The sequence below is a fragment of the Ictidomys tridecemlineatus genome, chromosome X (genome assembly GCF_052094955.1).
Source record: "Ictidomys tridecemlineatus isolate mIctTri1 chromosome X, mIctTri1.hap1, whole genome shotgun sequence".
NCBI lineage: Eukaryota > Metazoa > Chordata > Mammalia > Rodentia > Sciuridae > Ictidomys > Ictidomys tridecemlineatus.
The window spans coordinates 75,743,272-75,770,773 of NC_135493.1; the positions used below are offsets into that span (position 1 = coordinate 75,743,272).

The window sequence follows — 27,502 nt, forward strand, 5'->3', positions numbered from 1 at the left end:
ATTCTCAGCACCACATACAAACAAAGATGTTGTGTCCGCCGAAAACTGAAAAATAAATATTAAAAAAGAAAATATACTTGTATTCCTATGTGCAATGTAGCATTCATTATTCACATAGCCAAGATATTAAAAAAATCTAAATGTCTATCACAGATGAATGGTGGAAATATGTGTTATATGTTAGCCTTATAAAAAAGAACATCTTATAGTATAAAGAGGACACTATGCTAAATCAAATAAGATATCCACAAAAGGACAAATACTGTATGATTTTAGTTACATAAACTATCTAAAATAGCCAGATTCATAGAAGCAGAGAGTAGTATGACGGTTGCCAGGTGGTGGGGAAAATAGGAACTTGCTATTCAATAGACATAAAGTTTTCATTTATACAATTGAATGAATTAATAGAGATGTACTGTACACCATCATGACTACAATCAATGATAGCATATTACATAGTTACATTTTTAAAGGATAAATCTCATGTTTAAATATTCTTATTTTAATTACAACAATCAACTATATTCCTAAATAGTAGCTATCAGCAATCCAAAAATAAAATTAACAATTCCATTTAAAATGGCATCAAAAAATAAAATACTTGGAAGTAAATTTAACAAAGGAAGTGCAATATTTACCATGAAAGCTATAAAATATGTTGAAAGAAATTAGGCATTTAAATAAATGGAAAAAATGCATGTTCATGGATCAGAACACTTAACACTTTTAAGATGTCAATTCTCCCAAAATTGATCTAAAGATTGAACACAACTCCTATCAAAGTCACAGCGTATTTCTTTGTAGAAATTAATTAACTGCTCTAACATTCATATATAAATCCAAGGGACCTAGGATAGTTAACACAATCTTTAAGACTGAAGTCAGAGGACTCATACTTCTCAGTTTCAAAGCTGTGTCATACTGGTATAGGATATGCTAGTATATTCCATACTACAGAAGAATGGAATAGAATTTGGAATTCAGAAGTCAGTCATTATAGTATGGTAAATAAATTTTCAACAAAGGTGCCAAGAGAATTAAATGGGAGAAGATAGTCTTTTCAATAAGATGTGCTGGAACAATTGAATATCCATATGCCAAAGAATGAATGGACCCTTACCTCACACCATACACAGAAATAAATCCAATTGCATCATTGAGCTGTAAAAGAGTTAACAGAGCAGGGGCTGAGGTTGTGGCTTAGTGGTAGAGTGCTTGCCTAGCACATGTGAGGCACTGGGTTTGATCCTCAGCACCATATAAAAATAAATAAATTTAAAAAAGTCATTGTGTCCATCTACAGCTAAAAATTAGAAAAGAGTTAACACCGTAAGCCAAAACTACTACTTGGGGAAAGGCCTGCTTATAAGATTGGGCCTTGGCTGGCATCCGGAAATGGACTTTGGGGACTATCTTATCATCCCCAGAATTGATAACAGTGGCTTTCTGTGCCTAACTGTGCAAACATTATAGTTTATGTTGAATACCTGCTTTCCTTCTGGAAGTACCAGAGAGAGGCTATTTTATATGACCAGCCTCCAATAAAGACCCTGGGTACATTCTTTAATGAGCTTCTTTGGCTGGGAACATTTCACACATGCTGTCAAAATCTGATGCAGAGGGAATTAAGTGCATCCTGTATGACTCCACTGGGAGAATATTCTGGAAGCTGTGCCTGTTTTCCCTGGACTTTACCCAGTGTACCTTCTGTCTTTGCTGACTTTTCTTTGCACTATTTTTCTGTAATAAATCATACTTATGAGTATATGCTGATTCCTGAGTTCTCCTAGTAAATCACCAAACCTGGGGGTGGTCTTGGGGAGTCCCGTATCTCAATATAATCACAGACCTAAATGTAAGAGCTAAAATAATAAAACTATTAGAACAAAAAAGTAGAACTAAATTTTTGTAACCTTGGATTAGTTAAAACCTTCTCAGATATGACACCAAAATCAAAGAAACAAAAGAAAAAAAATAGATAAATTGAACTTTGTCAATATTAAAAAGAACATCATTAAGAGAGGCAATCCTCAAAGTGGGAGCAAATACTTACAAATCACATATGATATAAGGGAACTGTATCCAGAATACATAAAAAATATTTGTAAACCGACAATAAAAGAAATAACCCAATTAAAAATGGGCAAAGGATTTGAACAGTCATTCTTCCAAAGCAGATAATCAAACAGCCAATAGGTTCATGAAAAAGTGCTCTCTATTACTAGCCACTAGGGAAATGCAAGTCAAAACCACAATGAGATACTGCTTCATACACTAAGATGGCTATAATAAAAAAGATAGTTATAAGGGTTGGTGAGGATGTCATGAAGTTAGAATCCTAAACATTGCTAACGGGAGTGTAAAATAGTACAACCCCTTTAGAAAAGTTTGCCAGTTCCCCGGAATGCCAAACATATTTACCATATGATCCAGCACTTATATTCCTAAATATATATTCAAGAGAAATGAAAATATGTCTGCATTAATGGTACATGAAGATTCAGAGCAGCAATATTCATTTGTGTTTATTTATTTATGTTTGCAGTGTTGGGGATTGTTATGGTTTAGATGTGGTGTCTCCCAAAAACTCATGTGTAAGACAATGAAAGGTTTGGAGGATAGATGATTGGGTTACAGCCTTATCCTAGTCAGTGTATTAATCCCTGATGGGATTAACTGAGTGGTAACTGGAGACAGGTGGGGTGTGGTGGGAAGTGGTTCGTTGGGGGCGTGGCTGGCAAGTGGAGTCTCTGGCTAATGGAGTCTTTCTCATGATTTGAGCTGATTCCCTCTGTCACACTCTCTCACCTGATGTTCAGCCTCACCTTGAGCCCAGAGGAATGGAGCCAGCCTTCTGTGGACTAAGATCTCTGAAACTGTGAGCCCTCAAATAACTTTTTTCTCCCCTACAATTATTTTGGTCAGATCCTTTAGTCACAGCAGCAAAAAAGCTGACTAAAACAGGGATCAAACCCAGGGCCTCTCCTATGCCAGGCAAGTTCTCTACCAATGAGTCACATCCCTAGTATAGCCCTATTCATAATATCCAAAAAGTGGAAACAATTCAGATGTCTATCAACTGATGAATGAATAAACAAATTGTGGTGTATCAGTACTATAAGATATTATTTTGTAATAAAAAGGAATGAATTGTTGATAAGTACTACAACATGAAGAGTTTTGAAAAAAAATGATACCAAATAAAGGATTAAATACACTGGCAAAAGTGGTTGACAGTTTAGATTCAGAAATATAGAATAAAAGATAACAGATATTTCCTGAGAAAAGAACTTCTCATATTTTAATTGTCTAAATTACCAACTATTGCTATGTAAAAAAGAAATGTGCTCTGAAACATTTCTATAGACAAGGGACTATCACACAAATCTGTCAAGTAGATGAACTACCATTTAATTAGTTTTCATTGTATTATCTCTACCACCAAATCCTAGGCTGAATATAGTGGGGTTAAACCAGAAGGATATGTATCTGATACAGTAAAATTCAGACTGTCAATAGTTTGAGTTTTTAAATAAAATTATCTTCTATGTCTCTGTCCTCTATTAATATGGATATGACAGAGTTCGCTAATTCATTACATTCATTATAGAGTATTTGGTTGAGGTAAACTGAAATATTGTTTCCAAAAATTTTCCACTTTTTGTTTGGCTGTCATCTGGTCTAAATATCTTTAGTCTGTGAGATCTGAAATCATAGCCCTTTAGGAAGCACTGCTTTAAATAGAAGAAACTGAATTAAAGATCAGTCTTCCTAAACTATAAGCTTTATGAAGGCAAGGACCACATCCATTTTGTTTACTATCAAATATCTAGTGGTTGACACAAAATTTGCACTCAAATAACATTTACTAAATGAATTAATGCTTAGAAGAACACAAAACTAGCCAGGTAGTTTTGAGATTGAAAAGTGCATCAGAGTCACCTACAGAGCTTATTAAAATGCAGAGTGCTAGGCCTTACCTCCAGCACTTTCAGTCTTTCTGGTTCATTAAGTGTGGGATGGAGACAAAGAATTGACATTTCAAGTGAGTTTCTAGGTGATGCTGATGCTGCCTAGTATGCTGCCTGGTGCATAGTAAGCATGTAATAGGTTACATTAGTTGAAAGAATAAATTAATAAATATTTAACAAATACTTTAAAATTTGCATTTGTTTTCAGTAGTGGAAAAGAAGTTGAAATTGAACTTTCTTTCCTGCCTTATTGGGAAAGAATCAGAACCCCTGCTAATATGAAGTTGCTTTATACTTATTTTAGTTCTTGAGCATTTTTTCTTTTTCATATAATGTGTATGTCATGATTTATATAACAGATATTCAAAGCACTTGTGAATGGAATATAATATAACAGCAGTTACCAGAAAAGACGGTGACATCATATCTATACCCGAGAGATGACCACCATTGGGCTACGAAAAAAAAAAAAAATTAAGAAAATAAAATTTTTAAAAGAATGAGGTAAGGCAACCAGTACTTGTGTTTTTTAGAAGTTTTTAGTAGAGTAAAAGTATGAGTCATTCAAGTAACTAGCCAGCCATATTATCATTAAAAAACTGATGAAATACCTTTATTCTAAATGTCATAGTAAAGGGTGAAATAAATAAAACTACCTTAAAAATGTTTTTTCCCAGAAGAGGGCATTAGTGAGCCCAGAGGAAAGGACTTAGAACAATACTAATAGGCAGGTGAAGATGGAAATCATTATTTAGAAATAAGAAAGTAATGAAAATTTAGGGCTCTCAGTCCTCCAAAATTTTAGTTCCAATGATTTGACTCAATTAAAGTCCTATAGATAGTGTATATGTAGGTTTAAAAAAAATAAATGAAGTTGCTGAGTAGACCAAGTCTTAATATCATATTAATCTAGCTGGGAACATGGACTTCAAGTTCTAAATATAAGATGAACTTGTAAGTAATATTATGTGACTATAAACAACTATACAAATTTTAGCCAATCAGTCAAACAAAATAAGGATCATTAACCACCAACATCAGTCTAGCTATTCAGTATTGAATGTTATTCTTTCCCCTTTCAAATAGGAAAATGCTCAGATTATCCATATTATCTGGGAAAAATTATGTAATTTTAAACACAAAGCTCTTTCATATTCCATTCTTGCCCTGGCATAAATATGAATGTCTAAGGGCATTTGATAAGTCTACTCAAATTAAGTTTATTTGAAATTAAACTTCAGGCATTGCTTCATTCTCCTCTTAAATGGTTTCCGATTACCTTTTTAAAAGAAAACAAACAAAATCTCCATTTCACCTCTCCTCTTCTGGGTGTGTTTTAATGCAGTAAGTTATCATAATTCTACTTTGAAAGCAGGAGTAGTAAGTTTTAAGCTTTTCATAACAAGTGCTTCTAGAAGGGACCAAATCAGTACCATTTCAACTTCTAAATCTTGAAATCAAATGATTTCCCAAAGTTTTAAAAACAAGCTATGGAAGCCCATGTTAATTATTTCTTTGTAGAATATAATAGCTCATCTATTATCACCTGATAGGAAAAGTGAGAGGCTACAATATGGTGTATTGTGACTTCCACTAATTCCCAGATGGATTTAGATGATTTTCCTCTATATATCTAGAGTACCCTTCATATACCTCTGTTGTGGCAGTGGTAAAGGTCTAATTTGGGGATAAAAACCTGAAAATTATTTATATATTTATTCATTTTTTGTGGTGCTCGGCATTGAACACAGGGCCTTGCATGTGTTAGGCCTAAAGATAAATTTTTTTTTAAATAAAGTCTTTACTTAATCTGATGTTCTAATATCTATTCTTAGAAGTAAGACTTCCAAGTCTAGCTTTATAAAGAAAATTAATTCCAAATCAGTCCTAATAAGAGGAACTTGGAATTTCAGTTTCTTGCTTTTCATTGCAACTTATTTTCCTCCTAAAGTTAGAGAAGTAGTTTGGTTCAGAAAAAGGAAAAAAAAAACTATTTATAAATTATTGTTATAAAGGAGATTCAAACAACCAACTCCATGGCTTGTTATTATTTGTAAAAAGGCCATGAGCTCATGCATGTTATACAGAACTAAAGACAAGTTAAAGTATGTTAAAGGATCCCTAGTTGTTTCACCTGACTCTCAGTTGAGATAGACAGTCTACGAAATTCCACCTGAAAAATAAATGTCTCAAATTATACTTAGGATATAAAACATCATAAATGATTCCAACAAAGTCTGGTTCCAAAAGATTGTTCTTGACAACATCCCACCTAATCTCCCAGGTAGTATCTCACCTGTTTTATCTCACTTTTTAACTGCATGATCCCAGTTCGTTCTGTTTTGGTTGCTCCAACAGCACCAATCTCGTGGATAGAAATAGCAGGACTGACATTTGAATCAGTGGGACGAACTATATAGAATAAGGAATTAGAAATAAAGAATGATCAGGTTCATTTTCTCCTATCCCATGTTAAAAGGCTTAGATGTATGTCCTTCTTTTATTTTTAATTTAATTTTTAAAAAATTCAACGAGTATAACCTTGCTACTTAAATTGTGGTCCATGGACCAGCAGCATCAGTATTATTTAGGAGCTTGGTAGAAGACTCTCTGGCCCACTTCAGACCCACTGAATTAGAATCCACATTAAAGTAAGATCCCTATCTTGACATACACTGCTTTCTTTCTTTTGCCACTCTAAATCCTGGCCATCCATCCATCTGATTTTATATATATATTTTATCCTAAGCTTAAGAGCTGAACATGAGAGGTAACCCATTTCATTAGCTCTGCTTCTTTACATATGCAACACCAAATAATGTTGCTGAAACCAAAAGTGCAGGCTGGGTTTAGTGCTTGCTGTAGGCATGCACTAAAATACCACATCAAAAACTATTTCATATACAATTAAAATACATTAATCACAAACTTAAAAAGTGCAGGAAGAAGACTAGTTTTTGATGGACTCCTAGTCATATTAGAATTTAAGGTTGAAAAGGACACATTTAGATATACTGTAGCAGCTATTCACATACATACACACTCCAAACACTGTAAGTGCTACTGAATTATTGGCAATTAGAATACAAAAAAGTTTCAGATAATGTGGATTGTTAGTTGTCCTAGAGACTCAGGATAATGTAAGGGAATGGTCAAAGTAGTTAAAATGAAACATGATAGTAATGAATCCACTTAGTCAATATATCATTTAAGGGAAAAATTGAGACACAGTGTTTTTCAAATATTATTGCAAAGGATAGCTTTGCTTTTAATTGTTTTATAAGTGGAGTTCTATTTATTTGGGGCAAAATGGGAGAACTGGAAATTCATATTCAGCAAAATGAAAATGAACCTCTATCTCTCACCATGCACAAAACTCAACTCAAAGTAGATCAAGAACCTAGGAATTAGTCCAGAGACCCTGTGCCTAATAGAGGAAAAAGTAGGTCCAAATCTTTATTATGTTAGATTAGGCCCAACTTCCTTAACAAGACTCCTAAAATGCAAGAAATAAAATCAAGAATTAACAAATGGGATGGATTCAAACTAAAAAGCTTCTTCTCAGCAAAAGAAATGATCAATGAGGTAAACAGAGAGCCTACATTTTAGGAGCAAATTTTGCCACACACAGGTCAGTAGAGCCCTAATCTCCAGGAAATAAAAAGAACTCCAAAAACTTAACACCAAAAAACCAAACAACCTAATCAATAAATGGGCTAAAGTGCTGAACAGACACTTCTCAGAAGAAGGTATACATTCGATCAACAAATATATGAAAAAAATGTTCAACATCTCTAGTAATTAGAGAAATGCAAATCAAAACTACTCTAAGATTTCATCTCACTAAGGTCAGAATGACAGTTATCAAATGAAAAACATTTTAATAATAATGAGACATTTAAACTAACCACTCTGAGATGGAAATGCAGTTATTTAATCTTACCACTTCGTTCCACACCAAACTCCTTGCCACTGAGAATGTGATGTAGGAGGTTCTTCATGGCTGAAGGACTGAGATTCATTAGGCCCTCTGTGGCTTCTTCAGCTAGCAGAATCATAGGACAGAGAAAAAAGGAATTCTAATTTGTCTATAATACTCTCCCTATTTTTCTCCATTTCCCTCCTTTCCTTTTCCCTCATTCTGTCACCCTTCCTTCCTTCCTCCCCAACTCCTTTCTCTTTTTCTTTGGTACTGGGGATTGGAAGCAGGACCTTGCACACATGCTCAACAGCCCAGTACCACTACCACTGAGCTATATACCTTCAACTCCTCTAATTCCTTTCTTGCTTAGAATTTCTTCTTTTTTTCCCTTTTTTTTTTTTTTTGGTACAGAGGATTGAGCCCAGGGACACTTTACCACTGAACCACATCCCCCAAGCGATTTTTATATTTTATTTAGAGACAGAGTGTCACTGAGTACCTTAGTTCCTTACTAAGTTGCTGAGGCTGGCTTTGAACTCATGTCCTCCTGCCTCAGCCTCCCTAGCTGCTGGGATTACAGGCATGTGCCACTGTGCTAGGCCTTTTGCTTAGAATTTCTGAGTCACTTGTTTGGAAGGTGAGAATTACAGAATATATTTCTAGAACCATACACTTAACTATTCATACTGCGATATACTCTTAATTATTTAGGGACTGACAATCCAGTTTATGGATTAGCCAGGCCATAAATTTTGCTGTCACCCCACTTCCATACCATTAGGGTACTTGGTAGAATCTTTATTTGAAAGTGAGAAGAATGAAAGAAAAATTGAACTGGAGGACATTCAGAGAAAGTCAAGGACTGTATATATATATATATATATATATATGCAAATAAAATACTGAAAACTTCTCAACCTAGAAATAGAGAGTTAAAAGAGAATAGGTATGAATCCATGAAGTTATAAAAGAATACTGAGAGGGTAACTTGAAGTTGTTCATCAACATCAGAACTAGTTAAGAGTTTACTACATGAAGGTCATTATTTTAAACAATGTTAGTGAAAACAGGTATGGCATGTTGTTTTACCTTGAGAGGCTGATCATTTGGGAGAGATGGAACATGCAAACAAGATAAACAACAATAAAACACTGTATATATTACATGCCAAAAGAGAGGCATAGATAAGAAGTGCTTTGGAAATCAGAGGAGATATATTGATCTCCAAGGAAGGGGATTTATAAAAATAGTGGGAAGTACTATTGAAATAGTAGGTAAAAGGAAGACTATTGAGGGTCTTATATACCAAACCTGGAGATCATGACTTAGTTCTATAAAGAACTAAAGAGCTTGATGAATCCACAGGGGAATAAATCCATTACAGGCGATTAAGGAAAAGCAAAGAATGGGAGGTTATCTCTTGCTGAGGTTTACTATGGAACAGCTACAACCTCTCAAAAAATACCCCTTGATACCACAGCTGGAGAATACTATATAATACATTTATTTTTAAGAATGAAATCTGAACTGGATATCATTTAAAGTAAGACATACTTGAACTCAAATTATACTATTTACTAGCTATATTACTTTGAACAAGTTATTTAACCTCTTTGAATTTCTTTTTCCTTATTGGCAAAAGTGGGATTACATTCCTTACAGAATTGTTATAAGGATTAAATATCAAAAGGTGTGTAGATATAAAGCAAAAAGTACAATGACTGGTATATGATAGGTATAAAATAGTTATTAGCTCTCTTCTTTTGAAGGGCTATTTAAATGTAAATTATTTCATATGTTTGATTTAGGCTTCATTAAAACCAATCAATTTAGATATCCATTAACACCTCAATTAAAAGTATTTTGGACAAATTTAACCAAAACAATGAGCTTCAGTTGTGAGTTTGTTCAATTGTGATTTTATTTTTCTGCGCCATCCCTGTCTCTATTTTTTTCGATTCTTGTTGAAATCAAACAAATATCAATGGAAAACAGAGTAATGGCTGGGAATTCTGCCTCCACTTTATACAATTATCTATAGCTTCCACAGGCCCCAAATACTTTTCTAACTAAAACTTATCTTGACAAATACAACTATTATTAATTTCAAAGAGAGTATTTTTAGACAAATATTAATAAAAATATTGTCTTCCTTTATCAATCATGATGTTGACTAGAGAGATAGGATACTGATCCTATATCTACTGATATAGTGACTTAACTTTGATGTCCTGAAGCTCCACTGCCTGAATCAGAACCAAACCCAGTATGTCACACTCCAGTATTCTCCAACACACTCTGAGGAGTTGGGAGGAATGAAGTTAGCAGATAAGAAGAATTTCGAGTGCAGAGCCCCTAAGATGTGGCATTTTGAAGTTTCAGAACCAATATACAAAAGTGTTATCAAATCAGTCCTTTCACTTGCATAGTAGTGATTAAGACATGAGAACAAGATTGCCTTACACAGCTTCTGAGATATAGGTAAAAATGTTTTAGCTTTCTTTCCCTTCTGATGCCAAACTCCATTGATCTACATGAAAAGTGAATTCTGCCTAAAAATATTACTGAATTGAGTACCTGAGCATCGAAGGGAGTGGGCCAGTTCTGTTGCCATAACTTGTATGATCAGACCAATTCGAAGTCGAAACATTTCTGCAAAGAGGCCAGGCTGGGTTCGCATATACATGGCTAGATATACCATTATTTCCTGTGCACAGATGGATATAGACAAAAAATTATGCATGAGGCCTCACAATGCCTATTTTGTTGTCTTTACAAATTGCTATCCTAATTGAAAACTAATTTTTAAATATTAATCAGCATATTAGGCATTATAATTCTGCTTACCTGTGTAAGGATTGAAATACTCATGTCCCCTTCACTGGCTTCATCTATCAGCTGAGTAAGTGCCTCATAGGGCAGAGGTCTGAGGAAGAAAAAAGTAAAAAAAAAAATGTACACCCACTTAAACATAAATATACTGAAAAAAATTTTAAAAACCTGTTACTAAGTCCAGGTTATTGCCTCAATACCTCATTATTACCAGTAGCATTTTTTCTTTGTTTTTTTTTTTTAGAGAGAGTGAGAGAGGAGAGAGAGATTTTTTTTTAATATTTATTTTTCAGTTATCGGCGGACACAACATCTTTGTTTGTATGTGGTGCTGAGGATCGAACCCGGGCCACACGCATGCCAGGTGAGCGTGCTACCGCTTGAGCCACATCCCCAGCCCAACCAGTAGCATTTTGGTTCTTTTCATTTCCAAAGTTCATTCATTGCCTCCCTAAACCACTCTGGCCTATATCAACTCAGAGGAGCTTGCTTTTTCCTCTATACACCTAGATTTTCCTTCTCCTAAATATTTTTATTTAAAAGTTATCCATGATATCCTTCCAGAACTAGTCTTTCATGGTTAGTCAATAACATTAGAAAGGTTAACTATTATGGCTATAAAGAAATACACTAAGTTGTGCTTTTTGGAAACCATTTGTGTTTGCAGTCACATATTCATTTTCAAGTTTCATTAGTTCACATACATATACAGACACACACTAAATTAAATATAAATATTGTGTATTTCTTTATAGCCATAATGGTTACCTTTCTAATGTTAATGGCTAATTAACACACTGGTGACTCTCTTATTGACACTAAGTACTCTGGGAATATGCCATCTTTTTTGGATTATTTATAGTGTAACAAAACTAATCTGCTTTGTCATAAAAGGTGGTTTTCCAGGAGCAAAGTGTTATGGGCTGAATTGTATTGCCCCCAAATTCATAAGTTGAAATCCAACACTTGTACTGGAGAGTGTAACCTTATTTGCTCATATGATCTTTAGAGGTGGCTATGTTAAAGTGATGTCACTGGAGTTCACCCTAATCCAATATGACTAGTATCTTTATAAAAAAGGGAAATTTAGACATGAAAATGTGTGGAGGGAAGAAATGTGAAGAGACATAAGAAATAAGATGGCCACCCACAAGAAAAGATTCCTGGAAAAAAGTCCTTCACAGACTTCAGAATGAACCAACCCCACTGAACTTCTAGCCTCCAGAAATGTGAGAGAATACATTTCTTTTCTATTGATTAAACCACCCCATCTGTGGTATTGTACTATGACTTCCTAAACACATTAACACTCAAGGATAGGGATATTTTCCTAAAGCATAACTAGGATTTTACACATGGAACCTGATGCATGGTCCTAGGACATGTCTCCCCAAGTCTTCATCAGGAGTTTAAACTGGATATTACAGGTAACAGAAACCATGGGCATGGAATAGGAAGAAGGTAGAATGTAGACATCAGCAAAGGCATCCCTGATCACTTATCTCTCATTTATTCCTGATTCAACTCTATATCTAGAACATATTTCGTTTACAAAATGAACTTTTCACTATACTGGCTACTGAAGTAGACTGACAGTCAGGATAAACATCCTGTTTTAAATTACTCCCTCATAGAAAAATGGATTTTGCAGATCAGTTATGAATGAAGTTAGAAACCTTCTAAAAATATTTCTTGGAAATACAACCTGCTTGCAGATTTATATATTGGCACTGGCAGGACATGAAATTAGACAGATTTAGTGCAGATGAGTTTTACTGGCATGGCTTGTGACAAAGGGAAAACTTGTGTAAGAAATAAAATGTTCCATTCTAGCCTTTCACCCTTCTTCCCACCCTCTCCAGTCCTAGCCTATCTGAGGGTACTGCTGCCAATTGGAGGTTGTGGCAGAACTAAGGCAGGAGTAGTTTGATGATACTGTTCTTCCAAGGTTGCCACCTCACTCTGCTCTAAAAGTACCCATTTCCCCACTTTGGCCTTGACTTCTACCACTTTTATCACTTATTAAGCAGCATAGAGTTGCATCATCAGCCCTGTACTCTAGCCAGACACCTTCTTCTACTTCCTCTCTCAGAGGACGGTTGGTTGACTATGGGTGCCAATTTACAGTGACCTGCATGTTTTGTTGTGCTTTTTTTGAAGAGAGGTTTAGGAAATACTAGTAAGAAAAGAAAAGTTTAAACACTATTCCGTGTTAGTTGTTCTCTTTAATTTACCCATGCCCTGTTATTCCCAATATTTTCTTACTGAATGTCTCAGACAGAAGTGTGTATGGAGGATGTTGTCATCAATAGACAGATTAAGGCAATAGAATTGTATAAATTCACAGTTCCTTAAATGCTCAGAGAAACTTATCAAACCTAACCAAATGCCATACTCACGCAGAGATGGTCTTTTCTCGAGGTTCTGGAGGGAGTCCCACTGTCAAATGTTTCTGGTGGGATAGAAGGTCTGTGCAGGCCTAAGAAGAGACAGCATGACAGTATCCTTTCCATAAAACCTCATATTTCCACAAACTTTTCTCTTCTTAGCCTAGAAACCTTTGAGTCCTCCTAACCTAATAACATACCAAACTCTCTTCCTCAGTAAATACCATGAAGATCAGAAAAGAGAGATTTCTAGGAAGTAACAAAGGGGTCTCACTCCTTGGAGGTAGGTACTTTTAGTTTAGTGTAAATTCATGCTTAGGATGTAGAATTCTTATAGTTTATAGCACCTCAAAAGTCTACAGTTATTATGGTTCAGTAATATACATTTGTCACTAACAGAAATGTAACTGAATATCAGAAACTGTATATGTGAAAAAAAACCATATATAATGATTAGAGAATGTGGTTGCCTTAAAAACAATTAAGGAAACCAATTTTTTTCCCAGTAGTTAGAATGGAATCTGGGGCTTTATGTATGCTAGGCAAGCACTCTACCACTGAGCTACACCTCCATCCCTGAAACTAACTTTTAAAAAGCACACCCATTTGTTGGTAAATGGATGAAACTGGAGATTATCATGCTAACTGAAATAAGCCAGATCCAGAAAGTCAAAGGTCAAATGTTTTCTTTGATGTGCAGAAGCTAGTACAATAAAAGAAAAAGCAAGTGTAGGAGGGATTTCATCAAAATAAAAGAAAGATCAGTGGAGTTGATGAAGGGGATTGAGGGGGAGGGAGGAGGGATGGGATAAGGGGACAATAATGGAATGAATCTAACTTTCCTTCATACATATATAAATATGCCACAGTGAATCTTACCATTATATACATCCACAAGACAGTAATTTTAAAAAACTGTAAGCAAATAGCAGAAAGATAATAGAGGGAAGGGAACAGGGGGAGGGAGGAGAGGAGGGAAAAGGAAGTAACAGGGACTGAATTAAAGCAAATTATATTCCATGCTTTTATAATTGAATCCTATATTACATATATGTAACCCTATGTTACTTATAACTAAAAAGAACCAAGAAAAAAAAAGCAAAAAAGCATGCCAATTTAGACATGACATAAATTCAAGAGTTTATAGTACTTCATCAAGTGCTTCCACTTTCTTCCTTAATATCCCAGAGATGTATCTAATCAGGCCCCAATGACGAATTTCTCCAACTTTGCCATATAGTTCAGTAAGAAGCTGTCTGACTGTAGCACCCTCTTCTTCATACAATTCAGTGTCCCAGTCAGGTCCTCTGGAATTTTAAAGACAGAAGTATATTAATTAAAAGTAAAGTATCCAACAACAATCTTATCTTTCAGTGTTATAATGGATATACCTATTGTTTTAAATTCTTTTTTGTAGTTGTATTTGGACAGCATGCCTTTATTTTATTTGTTATGTGGTGCTAAGGATAGAATCCAGTGCCTCACAAGTGCTAGGCAAGTGCTCTACCACTGAGCCACAACCCCCACCAGGATATACCTATTTTTGACAGGCCTCCCTTCATCAGGAAACTAATACTATTTACTAGAAACCCTTATAAAACTATGATGAACAGTCACCCTAAAAGGCAAATACCTAGCCAATAATGTCTTAGTTTCATTTATACTTGGACAAAATGCATTATTTTACTCTCTTTACAGGCCTCAACAGGGATGACACTAAAGACAGATTTAGTTTACCTACTGGAAGTTCAGAAAGTATGATTGTACTTCAGGAACTAATGAGGAAATAAGAAGGATGTGTGTTTATTTTTAAAGGATACATATACATTATTGGCACAAAATTACTACAACACAATCAACTATGAAGGGCCATAAAAGACATACAAAGTTCTCTGAAATTTGGAATTTAATATGTGATAAAGGCAGATTATTTATTACATGATGTTAAGACAATCAAGTAGCCATCTTGAAAAAGGTTGGATCTATACTTTACACTGTATATACCATAATTCAAAATGTATCAAAGATCTAAATGTAAAGAAACTAGAAAAATATGGGAGAATTTGTTTATAACTTTGGAGGGAAGAGGAATTTTAAACTATGGAACACATGTTTGAAGCCATAAAAACGTTAATACATTTGTACACATAAAACAACAAAAAAACCTTTGATCTCAAAAACCACTGTATGCAAAGTATAGGACAAATTACAAAATGGGAAAATATTGGCACTTCATAGGGCCAATTCTCTTTACATACATAAAGACCTCTGGTAAATAGATCAGAAAATAAGAAACAACAAAAGAAAACCTGACAAAACAAATACTGGCAGGTATTAAATATAGGAAAGGTTGCTCTACCTCACCCATAATAATAAAAATTAAAATTAACATTATACCAAGATAAGATTTTTAATATATCAAGTTGTCAAAAGTTTCCAAATTTGATAATACTGCATTGGTTAAAACAGGCACTTTCCATATGTTCCTGGTAGGTATAAAAATTGGGGTGATCCATCTGGAAGGCTTTCTGGAAATATATATTAATATCAAAAATACTGGAAAACAGCTTTGTGGTGCCTACAATGGTTAAACATAGTTACCATGATTTAGCATTTCTACTCTTATCCAAGAGAAATGAAAGCATATGTCGACATTAATTTGTATGTGAATGTTTATAATAGCATTATTAAATTTGCCAAAAAAGCGGAAATAATTCAAATGTCCATGAACTGATAAATAGATACATAAAATGTGGCAGAGTCCTACAGGTAATAATATTTGCAAATAAATGAAGAATTGATACATGCTACAACAGAAGTGAACCTTGAAAATACTTTGCTAAATGAAAGATAATTGTTACAAAAGACTACATACTGTATGGCTCCATTTATATAAAATGTCCAAAATAGGCAAATTTGTAGAAGCAAGAAATAGATTAATGGTTGGTTGCCAAGGGCTAGGGGATGGAAGAATTGGAAGTTAATGGATAAAAGGAATAGGAATTCTCTTTGGGATAATGAAAAAACTCTAAAATGGATGGTGAAAGAGATATGTATGATACAGAGAGTATACAAAAAGCCATTATACACTTAAAAATACCTATATTCTTTAACCTCTCAGTCCAATTTCTGGTTTTCTGGAAGATAAATTCCTTCCACACATGTGAAATGATATATGATTAAAGGTTATTCACTATAAACATTGTGATGGTGAATAACTGGATAATACACAAATGTCCATCAATAGAAGACTGGTTTAATAAATTATAGTACAGTGAAATAATAGAATTCAATTCAGCTACTAAGAAAATATAAAGTAGATCTAGCCAGGTGTGGTGGCCCACACCTGTAATCTCAGCAACTCAGAAGGCTGAGGCAGGAGGATCATAAGTTCGAAACCATCCTCAGCAACATAGGAAGATCATCTCCAAATGAAAAATAAAAAAGGATTTGGGATGTAGCTTAGTTAGTAGAAAACTTGCCTAGTAGTGAGAGGACCTAGGTATAATATCTAGTACTGCAAATGAATGAATGGTTAAACAAATTAATTAACTAATTAAAAAATAAAAGAAGTGGGGTCTGTATTCCCCCTACTTGAGCCCAGGCATGCTTTTGACTAAGGTAAAAGTGACACCATATGATTTCTGAGGCTGTCATAAAAAGCAACACGGCTTCTACCTGGTCTTCTCTGGGACACACACTCTTAGAACCCAGTATTCATGCTGTCAAAAAATAGACACACATGGGGAGGTTATTTGCTGTTATTCCACCTGTAGGTAATGAGATTCTAGCCAACAGCCAGCCAGTCAGTATCAATCCCCTGACGTATGGATGAGCAATCTGTGTCATGATACAAAGTTTCAGTGAAAAAAAAAAAGCATGGTATACAGCAGTGTATATATTATACTAAATTTGGGCAAAATAGGGATAAAGTACAGATGTCTGCATTTACATAATAAGCATAAAATATCCCTGGAGGTTGCACACACACACACAAATATACTGGTTGCCTGTGAAGTGGGGAACTGGGTACCTAGAGGTGGGAAAAAACCTTTTACCCATTCATTATATTTTCTTTTGTATTTAAAAAATTTCGATCATGAGAATGTATTGTCTATTTAATATATCAAATTTTTTTAAAAAACATGAAATACTACAAGAGGTTAGCCAGGTGCAGTGGTGCACACCTATAATCCCAGCAGCTCGGGAGGCTGAGGCAGGAGGATTTCGAGCTTAAAGCCAGACTCAGCAACAGCCAGATGCTAAGCAACTCAGTGAGACCCTGTCTCTAAATAAAATACTAAATAGAGCTGGGGATGTGGCTCAGTGGTCACGTGCCTGAGTTCAATCCCCGGTACCAAAAATAATAACATATTTACATAGTCTCAAGGTATAGCTCTACAAGATTTATGTTTTATTTCAAAAGATAATAACTTTACAGTGAAGGAATCTTGAAGCTACTGTCTTAACCAACTGATCAAACCAAGTGATCAAAGTTAACACTACTAGCAATTGGACTAGTCAACATTATATGCCTCCTGACATGACACACAGAGAACTTGGCATCACTCAGGGGTATTCCTGAAAAAAAAAAAAGCATAACCTGAATTTACTTGTGATAAAGCATCACAGAAATCAAGACTGAGCAGGGCGTGGTGGTGCACACCTGTAATCCCAGCGGATTGGGAGGCTAAGATAGGAAGATCGTGAGTTCAAAGCCAGCCTCAGCAACTGCAAAGTGGTAAGTAACTCAGAGAGACCCTGTCTCTAAATAAAATACAAAATAGGGTATGGAAGTGGCTCAGTGGTTGAGTGCCCCTGAGTTCAATCCTCAGTACCAGAAAAAAACAAAACAAGACAAAAAACTCAAGACTGTGATTCTACAGGATAAATGATCTTTATTGTTCTAAAAATATCAATAACACGAAAAATGAGACTCAAGGGCTGGGGATGTGGCTCAAGCGGTAGCGTGCTCGCCTGGTATGCGTGTGGCCCAGGTTCGATCCTCAGCACCACACCACAAAGATGTTGTGTCCTCCAATAACTAAAAAATAAATATTAAAAAATTTTCTCTCTCTCTCTCTTAAAAAAAAAAGAAAAATGAGACTCAAACTATTTTAGATCAATGGAGATTCAAGATACACAAGAACTGAATGAAATACATGATTTTAGATTTTCTCTTGCAGTAAATACATTAATAGTCTGACAAATCTTAATAGGGTCTGCAGATAGATACAAGTATTGTTTCAAAGTTATTTTTCTGATTTTGGTGATTATAGTATGCTTATGTAAGAGAGTTCCTAATTTTTAGGAAATACACACTGAATATTTTAGACATGATCCCCATCTACTCTATCACTCCCAAATGGTTCAAAAAATAATGTGTGTGTGTATGTGTGTGTGTGTGTGTGTGTGTGTGTGTGTGTGTGTGAGAGAGAGAGAGAGAGAGAGAGAGAGAGAGAGAGAGAGAGAGAGAGAGAATAGATGGTGGTTGTGGTGGTATAAGAGAGAAATAGAGACAGTGAGAAAAGAGAGATATTAAAGCTCAGTGGAAACACTAGAGGAATCAGGATAAAGGATACTAGAAAATTTTTGTGTTATCTTTAAAACTTTTCTTTAAATCTGAAATTATCCAAATTTACTTTAAAAGTATGAAAAAGTGCTATAAGATCTCAGAATCAGGAAAGATTATTATTAACTTCTGATCTCTTTATTATTAGAGATCAGAGAATACTTTGTGGAGGTGACAGATGAACTAGACTTTGATGGATAGAGAGAATTGCAAGTATAAATAGAGATGTGGTATAGCAAAGGAGAATATTCTAGGCAGAGGAAAAAACATGAATCAAGGTATGAAGGTAGACATGCAGAGGCTGAGCTTTGGTGACAGCACTCACATTGTGAGTGGAAGCAATATTAGATAAATTAGGTTGAAAGGTCTTAGAAGGTGTAGATTTGGCCAGTGATTCCCTATGGAACTTGGTGATGTGGGGAGAGGCGGGGAAAAGGAGGAGTTGAAGATGATACAATTTCTGGGTGATTTGAAAGAATGATGGTATCAGAAACAGAGTAAAGAAAGACAAGCAGTATGTTCTGGTACATTGAATCTAATTTTAGACAATATTGAGCAGGAAGACATACATAAAAATAAATTCCAGGTAGGTTAAAGACCTAAAACATTAAAAAATTTATCAAAGGTATTTAAAGCATTTTTTTTAAATTCTGGAAGGGGAGAAGATCCCTGATACATGCAAGAAATCCTGAAGCCAAAAGAGGAAAATATCAGGTTGGGGGTATTATTCAGTTGAAGAGTGTTTGCCTCGCATGTGCAAGGTTCTGGGCTCAATCTCCAGTACCACAAAGTAAAGAGAAAAATAAAAAGATCAAAAGGTTTGAGTACATAAAAACTGAAGTTTTAATGTAGAGAAAGGCACATAAAGTTAAAAGGCAAATTCCTTGGAAAAATACATGAAACATGTATAAAAAAAGGGTAATCTAATATTCATAAGAAAAATAAAAAATAATTCAAGGTTATAAACATACAATTCACAGAAGGAATATCTGTCAATAAACATAGGAAAATGCATCTGTTATTCTTCTTATCTACACAGGGAAACTGGATGGAGTTCCAAGTGTATCACATAGCCACATGGCATGATCATACACAATCTAGTCAAGTTTTTGTGTGTGCATGCGTATATGTGTGTTGCTGGATGGACCCAGTGCATTGTGCTATGCCCACAACCTAAGCTATGCCCACAACCCCTATTGAAGTGATCTGATATTATATAGAATATTAGTTTCAAGGAGATTATAGGGTTCACTCAGATGTCATGGTCAAGTTAGGATGCAATGTAGGAGCAGAAGAGGTGATCAACCATGGATCATATGAATTGGTGTGAGCATGAGCTTTTGTGTACAACGTTTTGCCTGCCCATCTCAATTACCCCTCTGAATCTTCAAGTTCTATTCAAGCTACAGTTATTCTGTCCTTATCCTTTATCTCCTTTCACTCTCTCTATCTTTCCATTCCCCTGCATTTAGCATGTGCTGGTACCTAATAAGTACACGACACATACCTGAATAAAGTGCTATACCACAAAAGAAAAAAAAGAAACAAAGATACCAAAATAAGACCCAGGCTTTTAAGAAAAATAGTAACACACAATAAGCTTTACTGGGTGGCACTTTGACAGGTTGCATAAGAAGGGAAGTCTCTCAAAACATGAAATCATTCAGAAGACCTTGGCCCAGATTCTGTCACTCAGAAAAGGAGAAGGACAAGGGAACTGTCAGAGGGAAAGGAGAAGCTGGGGTAAGGGTTAAATGTCTAGGTGATGTCCTTCTGCAGCACTGTGTGGGATGTCTAGGTTAGTGAATTCTGAAGGGGTGCAGTGGTTTAGAGTATTCATGGCTGATGTTTAGTTATTATGAACAAGTCTGAGGTGAAGCATATACAAAAACTCAGGCCCCATATAGCTAAAAATGTATTTGAATTATTTTAATTATTTTTATTCTAATTTTTGACATGTCTTGCTATGTTACCCAGATTGGCTTTGAACTCATACAATCAGGTGATCCTTCTACCTCAGCCACTGAGTAGCTGGGACAACAGGTATGTGTCACCATGCCTGGCTTCTTTGGGTTATTTATTTATTTATTTATTTATTTATTTATTTTGGTACTAGGGATTGAACCCAGGAGTGATTTACCACTGAGCTAAATGCCCAACCCTTTTATGTTTTATTTTGAGACAGGGTCTCACTAAGTTGCTTAGAGCCTCACTAAGTTGCTGAGGCTGGCCTCAAACTTGCTATCCTCCTGCCTCAGTCTCCAGAGTTGCTAGAATTACAGGCATGTGCCACCACACCCAGAAGGTTATTTTTTTAAACAACTGAGTATGTAAAACTTTTACTTTGGTGGTCAATGGCTTTTCAGCTAACAGAAGACCTGTGTCTTTTTCATTTGCTCATTAAATAGGATAGTTTGATGAAAATAGCATGAACTCTGGAGTCAGAGAACAAGGTTTTTCATCTCATCTCTTCCCCTAACTGTGTGACCTTCAGAAAGTTGATCAACCTTTCTGAGTTGGTCCTCCCATCTGCAATAAATGTAGGTACCAATCATCTCATGGAAAAAGTATAAGGATTAAATTAAGAAGTTCATTTGTTTGACCAGCCTATACTGAGAACATATTATAAGGCAAGTACTACAATAAAACAGTCAATGTCCTTGAAGAGCTTAGTGTAATGGAGGTGATACACACACACAGACACACACACACACACACACACACACACACACACAATAACATGGCAATAAAGTATTAGTTGTCTGTACTGCATTACAAGGAATGCTTAAGGAGCAAGGATTAGGAAAGTGAAAGGTTTCAAGCTGACTCCATGGATGATATGAGAAAAGCTGAGTATAAGTCAGACTGAAGAGGAAGGAGAGAGTCCTTGCAAAGAGAGGAACCATGAGCAAAGACACAGAAATGAGACAACATAGTGTTGATGAAAAACTACGAGCACTTTGGTGTTGCTGGAATACCAATTACAGGACACAAAATGGTGAAAGCGGAATCTGGAAGGAGGCAGGAACTTTATCACAGAGGTTCCTATGTGCCATATTAAGGCTCTTGAACTTTCCCCCTGCTTAAGTGAAGCAAAAAAAAATTAAGGGAAGGGATATAGTAAGATGAGCATATTAAAGAGATCATTGTGTAGAATTAGAAGACCAGGATTTGGCAAACCTTTAATGAAATAGTAGATCTGGGCAATCACCACTGATACTTGCTAAAATCATTAGGAAAAAAGAATTGTATAATGGCAACAACAGGCTAATTGGATCTTATTAATATTCACATGACAAAAAGAGCAACTTCATAGGCAATGCTCTGTACTTAAGTAACATCAGGAGGCACATGATATCTAGTTGTTGTCCATTTAATTTTTTTATTTTTTGCAATGCTGGGAATCAAACCCAGGGTCTTGCACATGCTAGGCAAGTAAACTAACACCAAGCTACATCAACAGCCCCTTTTTCCAAATTTAGAAGGAGGTATAAATCCTGCCTCTTTATATTCTATTCACTATAACAAGAAAAGAGGAGAAAGAGCAGGGTTTTTTTGTGTGTGTGTAGAGGTAGGCAAGAAAGAGGAGATCAATTTGGACATATTGAGTTTAAGATACAAAGTACTAAGGGGGTACATGACACATAAGAATACATTTGAAAATATTAGTTTCTTTTTCCTATAAGCCTCTATATTCTTCTTTCTCTTGTGTTAAGAATATATCTATAGGTTTTACCAAATAATGGAGGCTTAATAAGTACCATAATACTGGGGCTTGGGTTGTGGCTTAGCGGTAGAGCACTCACCTAGCATGTGTGAGGCCCTGGGTTCGATCCTCACCACCACATAAAAATAAATAAATAAAATAAAGATGTTGTAACTAACTAAAATGAATAAATAAATAAATATTTTAAAAAGAACCACAATACTGATAATAATCCTTGGCAATTATTGATTACTGATGATGTGCCAGGCATTAGGAACTTTATAGATTTTTATAATAATTCTATGAAGTATGTATAATCCAAATTTTGTAAATGAGGAAAATTGAGGCTTTAGGTTGTGGAATGAGTAGGTTGCAAACCTGTATTCAAAACCAGATCAGTGAAACTCCAAAGCTGTGTTTATTTCCTATATGATATGATCTGGATCTGGAATATTGTCCCAAAGGCCCATGTGTTAAAAGTTTAGTCCCAGCCCATGGCACTATTGGGAGATGGTGGAAACTTTAAGGGATGAGACCTTGTGGGAAGTCTTAGGTCACTGGGGAAATGCCCTTGAAGGTGATTATGTGATCCTGGTCTCTTTTCTCTCTCCCTGTCTTTCTCTCTCTCTTTTCTGCATCCTGTCCATGAGGTGAATGGTTTTGCCACATGCAGCTGCCATGGTATGCTGACTCACCACAGAACCAAAAGAAATAACTCATGAACTGAAGCCTTCAAAACTGTAAGCTAAAAAAACCTTTTCTTTTAATAAGTGGATTATCTCAGATATTTGTTATAGAATAAAAAGACTATGTTATACTTCCTCTCTATATGAACATTAAAATATGCTAATAATATCCATCACTTACTTCATAGTATACAACATGTAGAGAATATCAGCTTGTTCCTGTAAGCTTGTGGTCTCCTTTAATTGTGAAACCAGTGCTTCAAAGTCTACCTCCCCAGATTGGTCTCTAGGAAGATGCATTTCTACACGAACAGAGGGAACCTTTAGTTTGAGAAATGTTGAAAAGAAATTAAGTCCACAAGTGCTCCACTTAATATGCCCTAGAATGAGTCATCTTTCTATCTTTAAAACTTTTCCATAAGAATTCTCTAAATGTTGATGAAAAGCAAAGCAAAAACAGTGAAACCATCAAGACATATGATACAGCAAAGTAGTTTTCTTGAAATGTACTTAGGAAAACTTTTCCACTTTAAGACGGAGCTGAAAAGGACATGTATCTTCATCAGGATAGTATTTTGCCTACTATCAGCTACTAACAGGAACCATAATGGTTAGTTCTATAATTTTCTATAAAGATGGCTTTTTTGCATACACAAATAGAAATAACTCAAGCTCACATTTACCTGGTCATCTTGTGGGGACTGAGGCGAGTCAAGTAAGTTGAATGAAGGCCGAGAAGGCTGAAATAACTTTGTAGGAAGATACATGTGAACATCTGCAAGAGGTTGACATTTATTAGGAAGGTTAGCTAATTAAGAGACCAATAAAAATACACAGCTGACCTCAGGAATGAGGTCATATATCAGTCAATTCTTTATAAAACAAAAATGGCAAATTTTTTCTTCCTTGTTGATACCAAAAAAAGAGAAATGTGAATATTAGATAATTTAAAGACTGTCCAATTAATCAATAAACATATTTTAATTTGATTTTCTAGAATTATACCATCAGGTGGTCATGTAAGATATTAAATTTGCTAAGTGCAATGAATTCCATGATGGTGCTATCACTGAAACTTTGGCAGAATGCCACAAGTAACACAAAGGGTTCAGTTACATTTTATATTTTCTGGACATTCCTAAGAAAATACTTGATGGCTAGTGGTTGGATTTCCCTGAGAATAGGTGATTGGATGAACTTATCTAGGGAATCAAAACAATCTAGTGGCTGACCAACTTTGAGATATTCTTAAGATTTCTTACTTACAGTACATTGTTGAAATACTTACCCATAATCACTAAGAAGAGACTCTCTTGTCATTTTCACCATTTTACGTATACAAAGAGTTACAGAGCTCAGATAACTGCTCAAGCAAGTAAGTAGCAGAGCTAGGAATTAAGCTCAAGTTTTCCTGATTCACAATCGAGAAATATGACAATAAACTTCATCTTACATAAGCCCATTCTCCAGTGAGTATACCCAAAGGGCATGCTAAGCTTTTCTCCTTTATACATGTTAAATGAATCCCTAGAGTTCATATTTAATATCTTTGGTTAGTAATGGTCAATAAAGTTTTAGACAGCAAGAGCATGCATCTCAAGCATCCTCATTATTTAAATAATGTTAACATTTAGGTTTTCTAGGTATGGCCAAGGAGCCCTTCTCTCCTTTCATTTGTGGCTACTACACAGAAACAATGAATACTTTTAGGAACCGTGGCAACTCCTAATAATGTGTAGTAGAAGACATCCTCCACTATAAATATTACTGAAAGAGGAAAGGGGTCATGGGGAAGAGTATGCAGTGAAGGATGAGTACCATATTCGACAATTACAGATCTACATGGCTAGAATGACCAACTATAAAAATTATAACTGGCCTAATGGAACCAATTGTAACTTACTTAAGACTATCTCCCTTTCCATTGTATAGCTGACCTGTAATAGTCTTGCAATGCTTTATCTATAAACAAAACTACTTCTAAAGGAGGATTTTTTCCAAACTTTTCCTTCTTACCATCATTTTACAGTGATATTAGAACTGAATATGCTCCACATCTATTGTTCTGACTCTCCTTACCATGTCCCTGGTTAAACTAGACTCTATAGCATTATGGATAGCAAAACTGTATTTGATTTATTGTTTACAAATATTTGAGTGTCTAATATGTTCCAGGTGCTGTCCAAGATGCTGGGGATAAAGCAGTGAACAAAACAAAGTTCCTGCTTATGTGTAATCAATATCCCGCCCCCATCCTGGGCTTTATGTCATCCTGTGCCTTACTCTAGTGAGTCATGGCATTACTCACTCTGTACATGGAGTTCCTTGGCCTTGGTCACCAAGGACATTAAGTCGCAGGTTGTTTGCACAGCAGCTCGAAACCGATCTAGCCCTCCCTTCTGTGAGGTAGGGGCTAGTTTAGGATGGGGAGCAGTGTGCGCCAAAAGGTGATCTAAATAACGAGCAACTTCATCACCACAGCGAGCTGCAGGATTAGTGGGAGGAGGGAGAGAGAAAAGAATGAACAGTTTAGTTACTTCAAAGTCTACCCCAGCAATCAGAATGATGGGCTCCCGTACTCATAACGCAGCACCAGAAGTAGGCTGTCTTTTTGATCATGGAGGGGCTAAAAAGCTTGTGATCATTATACAACCTCATAGATTTAAGATTTAGAGAATATGGCCACCGACCAGGACCCATCTGTTCTTCAGGTTTCCTGGGACAATGTTAAGGTTCCCTGAAGCAGTATGAGCTTATTCTAAGATAGGTAGAGCAAGTGTTTCATAATTTGTGTAGGTAGGTGTGAGCGATGGGATGGTGGCAGAGGTAGGGAAGAAGGAGCAGAGCAAGGCCTTTCAAGTACCACTAGTAGGAGACTTTTGTGAGAAAGGGTCAGGGAACGGCAAAAATCTTCCAAAACACATTGAGCCTGGTGATAAACAGAATCTATGAACAAAACTACAATTACTACTAATAAAAAAAAATCTCCATGTGGCATTCATGAAGAAAGCACTATGAGACTCTTGTGGCCTTTTAGTCACCTCATATATTTATTTGCCAAATGTATATTGGCTACTATGTACCAGGCAGTGAACTATGTGCTATGTTTTGGTGAAGTAGATATGGTCCATATCCTTTTGGGCTCCCCCTCCACCATACAACTTCTATAATATTATTATTTTTTTAAGTTAATTGATCTTTATTTGCATGCCAGCATATAATATTAGATAATGAAATACAGATAATTGAAATAAAAATATACATATACTCTGTGGATGCTTAATATTTTAAACTTTACAAAAATATTCATACTGTTTACAGTTGAAAAGTACACTCTCTGGATCAGTAGAGAAGTCAGCTAAGTCAGTCAACATTATCTAGTTTTGGATGATCTTAAGTTGAGAATTACAAGAATATGAAGAGAATCTTTCTACCTAAGCAATCAACATACCCACTGTGAGACCACTAATGAGTACACCCAAATGTGGGAAAGTGACTCAGAATGCTGTAAAAACAAATGTAGTGATACAAATCATAAAAAGATGTATTTTAGCACATCTTCAATCCCAGCTACTTGGGAGGCTGAGGCAGGAGGACTGCAAATTCAGTGCCATCCTGAGCAACTTAATGAGATCATATCTCAATATAAAAAATAAAAATGTGGCAGTCCTGAAGAACACAAAAATAATAAATGCTGGTGGGGATGTGGAGAAAAAGGAACATTCCTACACTGTTGATGGGATTGTAAATTAGTACAACCACTATGGAAATCAGTACAGCAGTTCCTCAAAAGGCTAATCATGAAACCACCATATATGACCTAGCTATACCACTCCTCAGTATTTATTCAAAATAATTAAAGTCACTGTACTACAGTGATACGTTCATACTCCTGTTTATAGCAGCACGATTCACAATAACCAAACTATGGAACCAGCCTAGGTGTCTGTCAATGGATGAATGGATAAAGAAAATGTGATACACACACACACACACACACACACACACACACAATGGTGTTTATTCAGCCATAAAGAAAAATGAAATTGTCAATTGCAGGAAAATGGATGGAACTACAGACCACTGTTAATGGAAATAAGTCAATCTCAGACATTAAGGGTCATGTGTTCTCTTTCATATGCAGAAGCTCAAGAGGAAAAAGGAAAACAAAGGTGGGGTTGGATCTTCTAAAAATCAAAGAGAGATCAGTAAAGGAATGGGACCAAAGGGTGGGAGGTGGGGAGGGAGGAGTGGAATGCCGGGAAATGATATTGGCCAAATTATATTGTGTGCATGGATGCATATGTAACAACAAATCCCATCAAAATATACAACTATAACATACATATGAAAAAATTTTTTAAAAATTCAGGCTAACAGCCAAATATCCAGACAATAAAAGTAGGCAACCCAAGTTTTAGATG

The 27,502-nt window shown here is 35.5% G+C and overlaps 1 protein-coding gene across 3 annotated transcripts in view; it reads right to left on the reverse strand.

Moving 5' to 3' along the window:
- The window catches only part of Phka1 (phosphorylase kinase regulatory subunit alpha 1), a 40,124-nt gene extending 13,721 nt beyond the window's left edge, over window positions 1–26,403 (reverse strand). The window contains exons 1-11 of one of the 3 annotated variants that reach the window (XM_078033959.1): window positions 25,387–26,403; window positions 23,762–23,853; window positions 23,260–23,399; window positions 14,265–14,421; window positions 13,127–13,206; window positions 10,744–10,822; window positions 10,474–10,603; window positions 7,918–8,019; window positions 6,271–6,386; window positions 6,109–6,147; window positions 4,379–4,429 (exon numbers count right to left, since the gene is read on the reverse strand). In XM_078033959.1, coding sequence (XP_077890085.1) covers window positions 4,379–4,429; window positions 6,109–6,147; window positions 6,271–6,386; window positions 7,918–8,019; window positions 10,474–10,603; window positions 10,744–10,822; window positions 13,127–13,206; window positions 14,265–14,421; window positions 23,260–23,399; window positions 23,762–23,853; window positions 25,387–25,426 — 1,026 coding nt within the window. In that variant the 5' untranslated portion in view covers window positions 25,427–26,403. The remainder of the gene's footprint in view (window positions 1–4,378; window positions 4,430–6,108; window positions 6,148–6,270; window positions 6,387–7,917; window positions 8,020–10,473; window positions 10,604–10,743; window positions 10,823–13,126; window positions 13,207–14,264; window positions 14,422–23,259; window positions 23,400–23,761; window positions 23,854–25,386) is intronic. The other 2 variants (XM_078033960.1, XM_078033961.1) reach the window with 2 other exon arrangements.
- Between the last annotated feature and the right edge of the window lie 1,099 nt (window positions 26,404–27,502).